Source organism: Zingiber officinale, chromosome 2A (genome assembly GCF_018446385.1).
Source record: "Zingiber officinale cultivar Zhangliang chromosome 2A, Zo_v1.1, whole genome shotgun sequence".
NCBI lineage: Eukaryota > Viridiplantae > Streptophyta > Magnoliopsida > Zingiberales > Zingiberaceae > Zingiber > Zingiber officinale.
The window spans coordinates 177,322,440-177,337,979 of record NC_055988.1 but is presented as its reverse complement, the minus strand read 5'-3'; the positions used below and the strand labels follow the sequence as shown (position 1 = coordinate 177,337,979).

The following is a 15,540-nucleotide window of genomic DNA, read 5'->3' as shown; positions in this document are numbered from 1 at the left end:
GAATATAACTTTGTATCCTGTTATTGCAGATTACCCAGGTGTATGGATTTTATGATGAATGCCTGAGAAAGTAAGCCCTACATTGCGTGTTTCTTGGATTTGTGACTATCTTTTATAGCTTAATATCTGCCCGACAGAAACTTTATTCATTTGTATTTATTTATTTTCCTTTACTATTGCATCTGTGTTACATAAGTATTCCTGACATTAGATAATAATGTATGAAGAGAAGAGTTAGTTGATAGTGTTACATATGCAATACATTTGCTTTTTATGCTTGAGTTTATCTTGGTTTTCTGTTGTAACATCAATATGAAAGTTACATTCTCCTCATACTCTTTGTTCACATGAGATTTTGTAAAATGACTTTGTGGATTGATGCTTGACGTTTTGATCAAGAGTAACCATTCTGGTCGACTATTTTTGGTCTGTCGTATGGACACATTTTCCTTCTATTTCAGTTTTTGTGCTGCAATTGAGATTTTCAGCAAATAGAGTTAGACACTTGAGTTTGGTTTTGGTGTACACTACCTTTGGCATATAAGATTTTCTCAAACATTGAAATATGCTATTAAGTATTTGTTTGCTATTTGGTACCTGAAAAAGTTTCAGTTCTCCTTTTCCCTTCACCAACAAATGTGGAAAAGAGAAAAAGGACACATTTCTTGAAAAGGGAAACTTATGCCTATTTTTGGACTAATTTGTAATATATGTTTTGCCACGGTCTTCTATGTTTTATATTTTCTTGGTGATGCAATGCCATATCATCTATCAACATAATAGTTTTAACATTGATTTGTTTGCATATTTTTACACATTTGACAAGCAAAGATGTTTGCCTGCACAATATAAAGTTATTTCCGTTAAAGATCTAATTTCTTTGATCTTTAATGTTGTGCAAATTTTCAGGGTTGCAGTCAGAATTTTGATAATAATTGGATTTTCATTTTCTGTTGCAGATATGGCAATGCAAATGTCTGGAAGACCTTCACAGATCTTTTTGATTATCTCCCATTGACAGCATTGGTTCTTACTCTTCAACATATCTTGAAGATGCTTATTGAATATTCTAATATTCTTTGTTAAGAGAAAATCGTGTATTAGACACCACGGAGTTATTGACTTATATAGAGAAGGATATACAGCATAATTACAATAATACCTCAAGTTATTATGTTACAATATTCTAACACTCCTCCTCAAGCTGGAGAATATAAATTATATTTACCCAGCTTGTTACATATGTAGTCAATTCGGGAACCTCTCAGTGACTTAGTGAATATATCTACTAGTTGATCATGTGAGTTGACAAAACTAGTAACTATTTCTCCTGATATGACTTTCTTTTTAACAAAGTGAAGTTAACTTCAATATGCTTTATCCTCTCATGAAAAATTGGTTTCAAGGCAATATGCATGGCAGCCTGGTTGTCACATATAGGTGACATTTGTGTAACCTCCCCAAACCTGAGTTCCTGAAGCAGCCGTTTTAACCATATAAGCTCTTGACTAGTTATGACTATAGCTCAATATTCTGCCTCTGTACTTGATCTTGTCACAATATTTTGCTTTTTGCTTTTCCAAGAAACAAGGTTACCTTCGACAAATATACAAAACCCAGAAGTGGACCTTCTATTAGTGGGAGATTTTGCCCAATCTGTATCAGAGTACCTATGACTCGAGTATGCCCTTTGTCTGCATACAAAAGACTCTTTCCTGGTGCGCCTCTGATATATCGAATAATGCGAGTCACAACATCGTAATGTTCTTTGCATTGAGAGTTGAGAAACTGACTTACTACACTTACCGCAAATGAGATATCCGGACGAGTAATAGTAAGGTAGCTTAGTTTCCCTGCTAATCGCCTATACCGTTCAGGATCTGGAAGAGACTCGCCCTGATTTGGCAGGAACTTGATATTAGGATCCATAGGGCTGTCGACTGTCTTTGAGTTTAACATTCCTGTTTCTTCCAGAATATTCATTGCATATTTCCTTTGGGATATAACGATCCCTTGTTTAGACTGTGCTACTTCTATCCCTAAGAAATATTTAAGTTTGCAGAGGTCCTTTGTTTAGAAATGTTTAAAAAGATGTTTCACCTATGAAATGCCAAGATGATCGCTACCTGAGATGACAATATCATCAACATAAACCACTACGTAGATGCAACTAGTAGATGAGTGACGATAAAAAATAGAATGGTCAGCCTCGCTCCGAGTCATGCCAAACTGTTGAATTACAGTACTAAATCTACGAGAGAAACACATACCTTTTCGAAGTGCAATAGGAATATCAGAGTCAGGAGATGGGATCGGAGGAAACGGCGAAGGACTTGACTCCAAAGATGTGTCCACGACAGTGTCAGTGTCAGTGTCGGTCGGCGGCAAAGTAGGGCGAGGATGACGCTGATAAACCTGCAAAGGAGGAGACAAGGTTGGGGATAATAGAGGCACCTCCGGAGGACAAAAGATAGTCACTGGTGCAAGTGGAGAGGGAGAAACCTCGGATTGGGAAGCAGGAGGCTCAAAAAATGAAACCGAATCAAAGAATGTGATATCAGCAGAGATAAAATATCGACGAAGAATAGGGGAATAACACTTGTACTCTTTCTGAGACCGTGGGTGCCCAAGAAAAATATACTTATGAGACCGGGAAGAGAGTTTATCAATTCTAGGATCAAGATCATGAGCAAAACATATAAAACCAAAGACCCGAGGTGGTAAAGGATGAAGAGGATGATGAGGGTAGAGCATATGATGAGGTATTTTACCCTAAAGAGTGGAGGAAGGCATGCGATTGATGAGATAACACGCAGTAAGTACGACATCACCCTAAAACTGATGAGGAACATGAGAATGGAGAAGAAGAGTCTGAGTGGTCTCAAGGAGATAACGATTCTTGCATTCTGCAACCCCATTCTGTTGAGGGGTATGAGGGCAAGATGTGCGATGCAGTACACCATGGGATGCCAAGAAGGAACGAAACTGAGTAGAAAGATACTCGCGTGCATTATCACTTTGCAAAGTTCGAAGAGAAATACCAAACTGAATTTTGATTTCATGAAAAAAAGATTGAAAAATAGAAAACAATTCTGAACGTTCCTTCATCAGATATAACCATGGGAAAAATCGTCTATAAAAATAACAAAATATCGTGATCCTAATGTAGAAGAAACACGACTCGGACCCTAAATATCAGAATGAACCAAAGCAAAGGGGGACGTAGCCCGACTCATAGTGCGAGGAGAAAAAGAACTATGAACATGCTTACCTAACTGGCACGACTCATAAGACAAAGACTCTAAATGACAAAGACTAGGATGTATTTGTGTCTAACTTATCAAGACCTGGATGTCCCAACTGAACATGAATAAGAAGTGGAGATGTCGCCGTCGAACCAACAAGAGAGGGTTGTTGAAGCCGATAATGTCCATGAGACACATCCAAAGTCAATCATCCTCCCCATACTTTGGTCCTATAAGGAAACAAATGTTTTAGTAAAAGCAATAACACAATCAAAAGACCGAGTAAGTTGACTTATTGACAATAAATTAAAGGGAGCTCCGGGAACATAAAGAACATTATGAATGAAAAGAGACGGAGAAGGATGAACAATACCAATACACTTTGGACTCAGTTTGGGAACCATTGGCCATGGTGACAATTGGCAAATAACAAGAAGTAGCGAGAAAAGAAAATAGAGATTTAATACCAGTGATATGATCAGTGGCCCCAGAATCAAGAACCCAAGGACCTGAAGAGCGACATATGCCAGCAAAGGAATTACCAGCGTGTGCAACAGTAGCAGTGAACCAGAAGCCTAACGATCCTCAAACCATTTTAGAAAGTCATTATAGGAAGGTTGTGGGGTCGGATCCGATGTTAACTGTGAAGCGAAAGCTGAAGAAGCAACAGAACTTTGAACGAACTGAGCAACGCGAGGAGGTCGACCATGCAAACCCCAACACTTATCAATCGTGTGGCCTGGGCAGTAGCAATGATCACACCAAGCATGACCTTTGCCACCCTTGTGAGACGAAGGTCTGCTGTTGTGCCAAGAGACCAAAGCTGACGAGTCAACAGGAACGGAAGGAGGCATCGTCAAGATCTTGGCCGAGACACGGAGGAGAGTTGCTCAGGTATTGTCCAGGGTAGCTTCTGTGAGGTTGCTCAGGATCTGATCACGAACATGAGAATAATCTGTGGGCAGACCATATAAAGTCAGGGACAAAAAAAATTTCTTCCGATTTTCAAGCTCTTTAACAGGATTGGCCGCAGGTGGTAGTACTTCATTGAAGTCACAAAAAAGGCTAGAGACCAAACCCAAATAAGTTGACATTGAATCCTTAATCTGACGGGTACTGAGGATGGTTATAATATCTTCACAAACTTGATAGAGTCGCCGAGAGGTGTTTGTAAAGAGTTGTTGAGCTTGTGTCCAAACGGCTTTGTTGGTTTTGTGAGTACAGAAGATATTCCTAAGAGATGGATGGATGGTAGTTCGGATAATACAACACAATTGAGCGTCAATCTTCTTCCATCGAGGGCGATCGGCGACTTGAACATCTTCTTCAGTTTGAGTGAGATGTGTCTCATAACTCTGTCCAACAAGCCAAAGTTCAATGTGAGATGCCCAAGAGACGTAATTTTTATCATCCAACCTCTCGGAAGAGAGGGGTGCAGTGATGTGGTTGGTTAAAGATTGAGGTATCTGGCTTTGGGATGTCGGATGTAGCCATTGATTAATTTGGAAAGAATTGTGAAGAATGTCGAAGGAGAAGATGAAGAGGCAGCCGGCTGACCCCTTCTCTAGTGAAAACTCCTGCTTCTGCAACCACGCCCGCAAAAAGTCCACAGCAATCTCCAGAGGGCAGAGCCACTGCGGCAATGAAATCCTAGATTGAAGCTAACACTCTTCAATAAGGATTGGGAGACGTTGCTGGATCAACGCACAGGTTGCTCGGATCCTGACGAGAGGAAGAGAAGTATCTCCGTTCAAGGCACTACTGTCGCCGCCCTGCTCGTCAGTGACACCCGACTGGAGTTGCTGGTAGTTGAGACGAAAGGAAAGAGGAGGGAACGATCAAAGGGCTCTTGGATGGAGGCCGGAGATCGCGGGATCGGAGTTGGGGAAGAGAGGCCGCGTGCGGACGCACTGCACTGTGCCAGCAGCAGTTGCTGCTCGCGGTTCGCCGGCGTGAAAGAGGGCAGCAGCCCGACTCTTCGGCGATGTCGAAGCTCCCCAGTGACGACCCACATCAGCCGCCGTAGCCTCTCCGGGATGGGGAGAGATGGCTGAGGGCGGCGCAGCATCGGCGGCGTCGGGAAGAGGAAGGCACAACGTCGGGCAGGCGGAATCGTGAGGGGGAAAAGAGAGAGATGGCGGAAACTAGGGCAATAGGAAGTTTAGGGTTTTCTTTTAACTATGTTTTGATACATGTTAAGAGAAAATCGTGTATTAGACATCACGGAGTTATTGGCAAAGGTGGAACCGCCACCCTAACGGCCCCTTGGCCCCTGGCCCCGGCCCCAAAAGAACATGGCACTTTTGTTATTGATCTCTTTCATAAATATATCAAGTTTTTGTGCTTTGAAAATTTTGCACACGAGACTACTAGAGGCTAAATATTTCAATCATCTTATCTTTATTTTATATTCAATTATTTTTCTAAACATCCATCTTACACACTAGCAATTAGATGGATAGACATTTACAGTTTTCATTTCTCTGAGAGCTACTCTGGATATTATGTCAAAGAATATCTGCTTTTCTTTATCTGCCTCTATTAACAACTGATTCATTGTATGCTACTTGATGTCACAATACGTACCATTTTAATACACCTTATATTTAGCTGTTTGTAGTACTCTGTTTTATTCTGTATAGTAAAAATGATTTTGTTTTCCCTTTTTAGTTGATTGGTGATGTCTTGACGGATTATTAGATGATTTGTGTTGTTCTGACAATTCCTTTTGCAGTAGTGAATCAAATTACGTATATTTGAACTGCGCAATATTGTTTGTCCAGGTTGAATCTGAAATTTTTTGTCTGCACGGTGGATTATCGCCAAATGTTGAAACCCTCGATAGCATTAGGAGCTTTGATCGTGTTCAAGAAGTTCCTCATGAGGGGCCCATGTGTGATCTTTTGTGGTCTGACCCTGACGATAGATGTGGTTGGGGTATTTCTCCACGTGGCGCTGGCTACACTTTTGGCCAAGTATGTTCTCCTGGCTTGTTTAATTTTCTCTGTTTTGCTGTGTGGATATTCTCTTTACCGCCTCATGTTGAATCTTCCAGGATATATCTGAGCAATTCAACCATACCAACAATCTCAAGTTAATAGCCAGAGCTCATCAATTGGTTATGGAGGGATATAACTGGGGCCACGTAATTTTCTGCGCTGATGAACTTGTTTTCGTCTCATTTCCATGTATGAGTTTCAAGTGTAAATTTTATGGCTGCATAACAGGAACAAAAGGTGGTTACCATATTTAGCGCTCCGAATTATTGTTACCGGTGTGGGAACAAGGCATCAATAATGGAATATGATGAGTGCAAAGGACAGACCTTTATTCAGGTCAGTTACCTGAATTCTCTCTTCAAAGGAACACAGTGTTGTGAATCTGTTGTCATATTTTGGTATATTTTCAATGGAATTTTTTTAAACATAATTGATCGAATCTTTAACTTAGTATACTTTGATGTCGTTACCCCAGCATACAATACCCTGTTCTACTTTTTTTTTCCTACAAAAAATAGTATGCTTATACCTTCTTTGTTTACAAACATAGTATGCTTGTACAGTAGGTGTTATCATTTCTTGCTTTTGCCTGAAACTTAAGTGTATCGAATTAACATAGGTTGAGAGTATCTTATCTTTCTTGCAGTTTGACCCAGCACCTAGGAGAGGAGAGCCCGACGTAACACGAAGGACGCCTGACTACTTTCTCTAAGCAAGATGGCCAAGAACCTACTGCTGGATTCCGACGACGGTGTGTAATGCTCACTAGACAAGATTGTGATTCAGAATCCTCAAGATTTGATGCTATTTTTTTTTTATTTGTAAGTTTCGGCCCCATGTCGTTTATCATGATCCATTTCTCATCGAAAGTAATGAGGTCGAAGTGTGGTAGTGTAGAAGCATCGCACATTTTTGAGGGCTCTTCTCCCTTCATTCTCTGTTGCTGCTCTTTAATATTGTAGAGGGACTTGAGTTAGCTCTATTAACAATTTGATTTTGTGCAGATGCTCTGATACCGTACTCGGTAACTATACTTTGCCGATCATGTTAAAGTCAAACATTTGCCTTGTCTAGATTCAGGCATTGATGTAAACTGCAAAGACGACTTTCGAAGTTGTAGGGAGAATCGAGAAACAATTGAAGAGACTAAATCAATTCTGAGGAGTGAATTTGTTTTATCAAATTGAGAAAAAAAGGGTACATAATAATGTAATATATCCTTATACATATCGAAATATGTCAAGGACAAGATTTTGTTTTCAAATGATTTGAAATTAAACAATATAATACATTGCTCCTGTCGAAGCCTAATCTACGTCGTACCCATGGATCCACCACTGATACTGCACTCGGCCGGACGTGTGTTTGAGCTGCCAGGTTTCAGACCCATTATTCGTCGCCCGGGCAGAGGATTTGTCGGTCAGCAAAGTGAGGTTTCGCATGGAAGATTGAGAAGATCCTGGTCTAGTCGTGATGATGGAATTGTTGGGAGTTAGCAATCAACTGAAAGCCCTTCCAGATTGTAGGGAATTTGGATGTTTATAGTTCATATATATTCCAAGAGATGGCCCAAACGATAAGTTTAGAAAATTACCAATTTCTGATACTTGGATCGTGGGTGATTGACCACTATACCATTAGTTGGCCATTTTTTCCCTTCGAATCGGGCTTTTGTTTATTGCCTGCTGATTAACTTAAACGATAGAATGATCAGTAGGCAATAAACAAATGATCCGAATTCTCAGCCATCTATGCCACAGCCTGGCTGAATGAGTAAGCAGGTAGGATCGATGCCATTTTTAACTCTTAAACATATTTTAAGCACCCAACCCAATGTGTACCCAACTCCACTGGTATTCAAACTCAATTAAACTTGTGCGGTATGCTTAACGGCAGAGTTAGAAATTTGAGCCCAAGTTAAGCTCGCATGGTAGGCCTAGCTCGAGTCTGTGCCATCGACTTGCATCCTGAGTGCTTGTTCGAACCGGTCTGGTTCGATCGGTATCTCTTTTCCGGGCGGAGCGGTTCAAAATTTCAAAATGGTTATTCAGAGTCATCGCCCACTTCCACCTACCTTTCTCATATTCCTCCCTATCCACATTATTGACCGCAACCTCTCCCTTTCCGATTCCCCTCCACAAACCCTCCCACCGATCGATCGATCTCCCCGCGACGGATCCGCCGACGAAGAGATGGCCCGCAACCCTTCGCCGCCGGCCAAGTCGAAGACCTCCCAACTCGACGCCGCCCTCCATAACATCGGTTTCGAGATCGATCTCATCTCCCCCGCCAAGGTCAATGGCCGACTCACCGTCACCGATTCCTGCTGCCAGGTACTGATTCCTACCCTCTCCCCTCTCGCCCTCCCTCTGACGGATGGTCGGAATCGATGGCAGCCGTTCAAGGTGCTCCACGGCGGGATATCGGCCATGATGGCCGAGGCGCTGGCCAGCATCGGGGCGCACGTCGCCTCCGGGTTCCGCCGCGTGGCCGGGATTCAGCTCAGCATCAACCACCACCGCAGCGCCCGCTCCGGCGACCGCGTCTTCGTCGAAGCCACGCCGCTCCAGCTCGGCAAGACCATCCAGGTACGCGACCCGATCCGCCCTGCTTTTCCGGCGACTCCCCTACTGCCAAACACCAATCGACGCACGGGTATTTTCGTTGGGTGAGAATATTCCTAATCGTTCCCCATCGCCGGAGATCGCGGGACCCGTCCTCTGGGCGGGTGCTTTTTTGGGTGAGAAAGTCCTTCCGGTTTCCGTAAGAACTATATAGGTAATCGTCTTAGTTTTCCACCAGCGGGTGTTGTTTTGGGTAAGTCCTGCCGGTTTCATAGTTCACTCTTTCACTTCCCACCAAACGCCATCGCCGGCGTACAGTTTGTTTCGGTAGCGACGGAGTCCTACCGGTCCCTTCGACAGACACACACAAGTCGCGCTACTTGTCGTCTTAAGGGGCCCACAGCCTTTATGCTTGGGTACATATCGCAGTTAAGGAGTGTAATTGTGATATCCTTGCGTCGGCATGACGACACTCCTGCGTAAGGCGCAATTGTTTCAGAATAATGCAATAATTTATTTTACTAGAATGAAGAAGGCTGAGCTATCCAACTATGTATTGTTCTTTAGGGTCCATTCTTTAAGGTGAAGTGGAAAAGGAGTTCTTTTTTTTTATTACAATATTTAATAGGCCAATTGAGAGAGTTAAACTTTGGTGGGTTGATGATGGTAAAAAAATAAATACATTTGTTCCCAGCGTCTTGTCAATCCGTCTCAGGGTCAATACAGAGGATTGGTAGGTTGATGATGACATTAGAGGTTGGAGTGGGTGCTTCAATTGCTCTATGAAGGCTGATAAAGCCAAGCAACAGTCTAGGCTGGTTTGAGTTAATGGACCAATGGAAGTAGACAAGAAGTAATTATAGGTTGGGTAGGGTGGGCAGACTAGGGGGACAAGAAAATCAATTATCATAAATTAGAGCTAATTGAGATCATGACAGCTTAAATTACTCTTCCATTGTTTTCTATTCTACAACCCTTTAACATGGAGAGGTTCATTATAGAGTCCTTTTTTATATACTACAACCCATTAATGTAGACAGGTTCATTCTTCATGGTGACAAATATGGAGTCTCTAAAATTGTTCATTGATTGCCTTAACAGTCAGCAAATGCAAGATTAATGAAATTATTAATTGGATAAGGTGTGGGAGGTGCAGCTATGGAAGATGGACATGGAGTCTGGCTCAGAAAAAGGGGTCCTGATATCCTCAGCAAGGGTCACCCTCTTAGTAAACTTGCCCGTACCAGACCATGCAAAAGAAGCTGAAGAAACTTTGAAAAAATATGCGAGGTTGTAGCCATAGAAACTAAACCACTTCCTGTACAAGTTGAATAAATGTGTAATTGTTGGATTTCATCACGTATTCTCTACCAAATGGAAGTTCAATGATCATTTTTCCAGTTTGTTGTTACGGTGTGCATATATTTTCTTTTTAATATTCGTCAAAAATTTTTGCTTAGGTGTCTAATTTCATGGTAGAAATTAGCAAACAAAGACAGATAAATTTTGTTTTGATCTCACGGAAAAATTGACAATGCTTGACAAAAATTCTGAATTAGTTATTTAGAAACCTAAAAAATTAATTTATTTTTTATATGATCTGAGTTTCTAGTCCAAATCATGTGTAGTAATATTTTCATCAGGTACAGGAGGAAATAAAGCAGATTTTTCCCTTATGCATTTCTTCAGTTCTTTATTTCCGCCCAAGAAAACACTGAAATAACAGTACGCTCGTTTCTTCCCTAGGCCACACCCTCATTTTAACAATATATTTATCACATAAAAATCACAAAATCATAAACATATAATCTTTACATTACTGACAAGTCAACTAATCGAACTCATACTTTGAAGGGGGAAAATCAGCATTTAATTCGATCTTTAAAAATTTTCTAAACTTATAACTCCATAATATCATTTAACATTGAACTTCAAAAGATATCATTGATCCATAATAAGTCGAATCCTTTCTCAAACATTACAAAGAAGAATACATGAACTTCCTAGAAAAATTTCAAAAACTTCCATAGTTCAACGAATGGCTTGTCCTTGCACTCCTTGTACTCCTTCAGATATCTTGTTTGCTTGAAGTGTGCTGATCACATTTGCAATGTTGCGCTGAAAAAAAAAGAAATTTTACAAAAATTAATACTGATGCGGTTCTTTGAATTTAATAGAAATCCTCAACCACTTCATTTTAAAGAAACAATCACAAAGATGTAGTAACTTGTAATATATCTGAGGCTCTACTAACTCAAGATCACGCAGAGGAAATGACAGACTTTTACCTTCCAAAAACTGAGTTTCGAATGAATGTTTTGCCACTCTGACAAACCAAATACCCGCGCTGTATGTCGGCTGCAAATCAGGAAAAGGACACATCAGGTTTAAGTATAGATACATTAAACAGCCATAGAAGGGCTTCATCCGACAAGTTCTAGCAACATTGATCACGAACTTAGGGAGGAAGCGGATTTCACATACCTGACGATCACAACTTGATTCATCTGATCCATCTTACAGCTTAGATGCTTGGAGGCGATTGCTTTAACAACCCAGTATTCTACCTCATCGTCCGTGATCTGTAAAGGCAATAATTAAGAATAGCAAGTGACAAGCATAATATGCGGCATTTTATTACCTGTAGAGTGTCTCTAATAAGAGAATACGGTATCTCTCCAGATTCGTTGGAACTGAGATCTAGCAGTGACATTAACCTCATTTTTGTAATGCAGTCCTCATGAACTAGACCTGCAGAACCACAGATGTCAGACAAAGAAGTGTAGAAAGAATAGGACAGGCAGAAAAAAATGTGCAACGTACCGTAGTTTTTCAACAACGTTGCATTTGTAGCATGGAAATCTATGTATGTGTCCAGCCTTTGGGCAACGAATATCTTCAAAAGCTGGTAAACCAATGAGTATTTTGCATCCTTTTCCAGTTGTGCTACAGCGGGCAAATCAAGCAAATCACACTGCAAGAATAGCAACATGGAATATATGCTCACATATAAGTTAAACCATATGCCTATAATATAAATGCCACGAGTGCTTCCAAGACCAGCATTGCAAAATTTTGAACGCAAAATAGCAACACTTAAAAAGCAAACAATTCTATTGTGCCAAAATCTTGGATGACTGGTCTTTCACAAAAATGACATCATGAGTCCAAGTCCCAAAAGCCAAAGCCTATGCTGACCAACAAAATATTGTGTTACAGATTCTCTGAGTTTAGTTTTAGGCTGAGCAAATTCTAATGAGCGCTGGCTACATTATTTATTTTGGTCAGATATGATTGCAAAGAAGATAAGATACTATTGCAACTTGGTTAGCATAAATATGATTATAAACAGATGATAATAGATATCGATGTCAAGAACTGGTAAAATAGTAACTAAGACAATCATAATATCTTCCTAAAACACTTTTAAAATGTCTCCTGTCTGAAGCAAAAGGGGTTCGTTATGCTGAGAATGAATTTATTACTCTCTCTTTCTGTCTTTACCTTAAGTAGCTATTAAACTGAGTACTCAAACTCCAATGGATGCACAAAATTGCTCAAATGAGATACCTGCACTATATCTGGAGATCTAACAAAATCAACGACAGCTTGAACAGCTTCTTCTTTAGCTTCGTTCATAGAAGAGGCATCCTCACCAGAACCAGAAAAAGTGGCCAAATACCTTGTCAGGAAGGCAAAAGAATCTTTTGCCATACTGCAAGCAATTAACAAGAACATTAAGAAATAGGGATGAGAGACAAGTATAAGAAAAACAATAGGTTTTTTTTCTCTCTCCACCTTTTGTTATCCTTCAAAATATTAGAAATAGACCGAAAAAGCTGCCTCATGTCCAACCTTCCAATGTTCCATTCTTGCAGAAAACTATCTATCTTTTTAAATGAAGGAATGATGTTTTCAGTAACTTTCCCACTGGCTGCCAAATCAAGTGCCTTTGTGTAAACAAAGAATTTGCTGTATGGGTTTTCTAGCAGATTGTAGAGATTGAACAAACTGGTTCAAACAAGTGCATTTGTTAGTAACAGAGAATGATAAAACCCAAAGAGAAAAAATGAAAACCTCACATCTTTAATCTCAAAGCTGGTCTATCAGTTGGTTGTTGGACAACTTTTGCAGATATCAACTGTGCCATCTCCAATGCTTCATCAGGGGTATTGGCTCTTGTTACCAGATTGCAAATAACAGTGAAGATACACTCAAGATCTGCAATATACAAACAAGCAACAATGTGTTTTGAGCAAAACAAAAAGTTAAAATTTCTTAATCTACCATGACAAATATCCACAACCTGTGTGTCCAAGCATGAATGCACTAAATTGTCTTTTAAAGTAAATAGTAAGATGAAATGATATATCTTAACTTTTAGCTAATGTTATAGAGCATAAAATGTTTTCTTTTGTATAATCAAAGGAATTAAAGGATAGCTTTACAATAATAATAATAATAATAATAATAATAATAATAATTGTGTTATTATAATTTCGAGAAGGTTGCAAGTTGATAACAATGGAAATCAATTGATTATGCTAAATAGTATATACATACAAAATGGTAACAATTCATACATATTTTTTTTCTTGATACTATAAAACTGTTGATAAAATTATTTCATATACATCACAAGAATTAATAACTGAGTAATAGATGCCCTTTGACCCATTTCTTTGTATGAGCACATGGAAACCAAACACCAGTTGTTCAAACATATACATCAACATCAACAAACCATGTTTTTAGTTCCAGTTACTAGGGATAGGTTACATTGATCTTATATCACTAATACCCAAATCTTGTAAATCACTATTAATTCCATGGACTATTATTTTTTGGGTCCTCCTCTACCTCTTACCTCTCCAAGTCCAACAAATTCACTTTATCTAATGTCTAGAATCTAGATATAAGTATTGGAACATGCCCATTACATCTTCACTTATTTTCTCTAAATTTCATTTTTGTAGCTTCTCTTAATTGCTATTGAATATATATATATTTTTAATTTTACCTTTTCATATACCTCATATATCCATTTTAATATTATCATTAGCACTAATTTTTGATAGATGTAGTTTCCTAATTACCAACATTTAAATACTAGTTCACAAAGAAGAAAATAATTGTCTTAAAAACATGATTGCCAATTTCTCAGTACAAGTTTTTTTAAATATAAAAATTTATTCAAGAAGGTACTAGTTTAGTAAATAAAGACATCAATGTGAATATTATTGGATGAACAGTATGGAAAAATTACAAATTTTAAAAAAGTATGAAGTAGTATTACTTTAAATTTTGCAAATTTCATAACCATGATCAATTGTTGATTGAATAATTATGGCATATGCACATAGCTATACACAAGTTTCAAATTGTGACATATAGCTTGTTATTACTCATTCAATATAAAGATTTTCCCACTTCTCACAAAACAACATGGAAACTAATCAGTGATTTTTTGGGCTTCTACATGTTGAAAAGTCTACTAATTCCTACTTCTGGAAAGTGGAAACATGGTTCCCTATTAAGGGTTGGATATAAGAAACTCTATGATCTTCCCTGACAGAAACAAAATGCTTTGTCGTGAAAGTCCTTGATCTAAAATATTAGAAACAAAAGCCCAAGCACTTGAATTCCTCCTACACACAAGGTTAATGATTCTGTCTTGCAAGGAAAAGAGAACAAGAAGACATCTCTAAGGTTATTCATTGGCAAGGATTGTAGGTCATTCTGCCATTCTTTTTTCCCCCTTGCAGAAGATACAAGATTAAGGTGACTAAAATAAAAATTATAAAGTCCTTAAAACAAGACTAGTGGAGGATCTTTGTATTGGAAAACAAAGAGTCAGACATTTAATCACATTGGAATGCTAAAAGTTCTGTTCAAATTGCAAGTAATACCTTTCTCAGATACACGAGATGTTATCAAGTCAACCGTCGTTAGGATGAGAGAAGCCAAGTCCAGCCATCTGCCACTAAGCATGAACTCTTCCGCTTCCATGCATAACCCACTCACCTGAGTGTCCGCGACCTAGCAAGGAAACCATGAAACAAGTTTCAGACAAAACTTACCCAAGTAAGCAACTTATAAAAAATAAAAAAAAAAAAGACAAAAAGAAACTCTACGTTCACAGATTATATACGCGAACAAAAAACCTCCGTTTAGGGTTCATAAGTGCAAAATCATCAACTATCACAAACAAAAACTCTGCTTTTACAAATTCGATTCTACTCTTTAACGAAAAAACGCAAATCTGTAATAGCATCAAGTAGGCTATGTGGAAAAATACCAAAAACATTATATAGTACCTCAAACATAGACCGTAGCCAAATCAGATCAGAAGAACACATTACCCAAAAAAAAAACAAAAGCAGGCAAACAGACATCGAAGGGTCAATTTCCTTTCATACCTCAGGCCCTGCGTCGGCCCAGGAAAGCTCGGAAGTGAATCGAACCACGGCGAGCACCGGATCCTCCTCCGACGTAGGGACGAAAGTCGACATCTCGGCGAGCGGAAGGTGAGAAGCGGAGAGAGCTAGGGTTTGTTCGTAGAGACGACGGCGAAAACCTTCAACTCGGGAAACAGACGACGAGTGAATGCAGTGACCATTCAAATGACCAGGTTAACCGGTCCGGCACTAGACCCGGTTTGGTGAGCCAGCTTGTTGGACCGGGCTAAATTAAATATTTAATCTCGGCCCATTAGCACCAAAGTCCAAAATA

The 15,540-nt window shown here is 39.4% G+C and overlaps 3 protein-coding genes across 3 annotated transcripts; 2 read left to right on the top strand and 1 right to left on the bottom strand.

The window, feature by feature from the left end:
* Positions 1 to 14: 14 nt before the first annotated feature.
* LOC122044312 (serine/threonine-protein phosphatase PP2A-2 catalytic subunit-like) lies at positions 15 to 7,247 on the top strand (the record flags this gene model as incomplete). The annotated part of the gene is made up of 6 exons (XM_042604817.1): positions 15 to 70; positions 960 to 1,026; positions 6,029 to 6,220; positions 6,301 to 6,390; positions 6,473 to 6,580; positions 6,891 to 7,247. Coding segments are annotated over 6 exons (579 nt in total), but the record flags the coding sequence as incomplete, so codon positions are not given.
* A 1,021-nt stretch (positions 7,248 to 8,268) lies between these two features.
* On the top strand, positions 8,269 to 10,208 carry LOC122043476 (1,4-dihydroxy-2-naphthoyl-CoA thioesterase 1-like). Its single transcript, XM_042604096.1, has 3 exons — positions 8,269 to 8,577; positions 8,641 to 8,832; positions 9,950 to 10,208. The coding sequence occupies exons 1-3, from the start codon at positions 8,284 to 8,286 to the stop codon at positions 10,103 to 10,105; spliced, it is 642 nt and encodes a 213-aa protein (XP_042460030.1). The 5' UTR covers positions 8,269 to 8,283; the 3' UTR covers positions 10,106 to 10,208.
* A 501-nt stretch (positions 10,209 to 10,709) lies between these two features.
* LOC122043471 (eukaryotic translation initiation factor 3 subunit M-like) lies at positions 10,710 to 15,441 on the bottom strand. Its single transcript, XM_042604092.1, has 10 exons — positions 15,228 to 15,441; positions 14,718 to 14,847; positions 12,891 to 13,029; positions 12,607 to 12,819; positions 12,379 to 12,523; positions 11,632 to 11,782; positions 11,450 to 11,559; positions 11,293 to 11,390; positions 11,097 to 11,166; positions 10,710 to 10,926 (listed from the first exon to the last, which is right to left on the bottom strand). Exons 1-10 carry the CDS (start codon positions 15,318 to 15,320, stop codon positions 10,840 to 10,842), a joined length of 1,236 nt encoding a protein of 411 aa, XP_042460026.1. The 5' UTR covers positions 15,321 to 15,441; the 3' UTR covers positions 10,710 to 10,839.
* Positions 15,442 to 15,540: the final 99 nt, after the last annotated feature.

Bases quoted from the DNA above. Each gene is read 5' to 3' on its own strand.
- LOC122043476 (XM_042604096.1), top strand. From the start codon at position 8,284: ATGGTTATTCAGAGTCATCGCCCACTTCCACCTACCTTTCTCATATTC. The intron at 8,578-8,640 runs GTACTGATTCCT...AATCGATGGCAG, and splicing joins TCACCGATTCCTGCTGCCAG to CCGTTCAAGGTGCTCCACGG. The intron at 8,833-9,949 runs GTACGCGACCCG...TAATTGGATAAG, and splicing joins AGCTCGGCAAGACCATCCAG to GTGTGGGAGGTGCAGCTATG.
- LOC122043471 (XM_042604092.1), bottom strand. From the start codon at position 15,320: ATGTCGACTTTCGTCCCTACGTCGGAGGAGGATCCGGTGCTCGCCGTG. The intron at 12,820-12,890 runs GTGAGGTTTTCA...TGTTTGAACCAG, and splicing joins CCAGCTTTGAGATTAAAGAT to TTTGTTCAATCTCTACAATC. The intron at 11,783-12,378 runs GTATCTCATTTG...CTATTCTTGCAG, and splicing joins GATCTCCAGATATAGTGCAG to TGTGATTTGCTTGATTTGCC.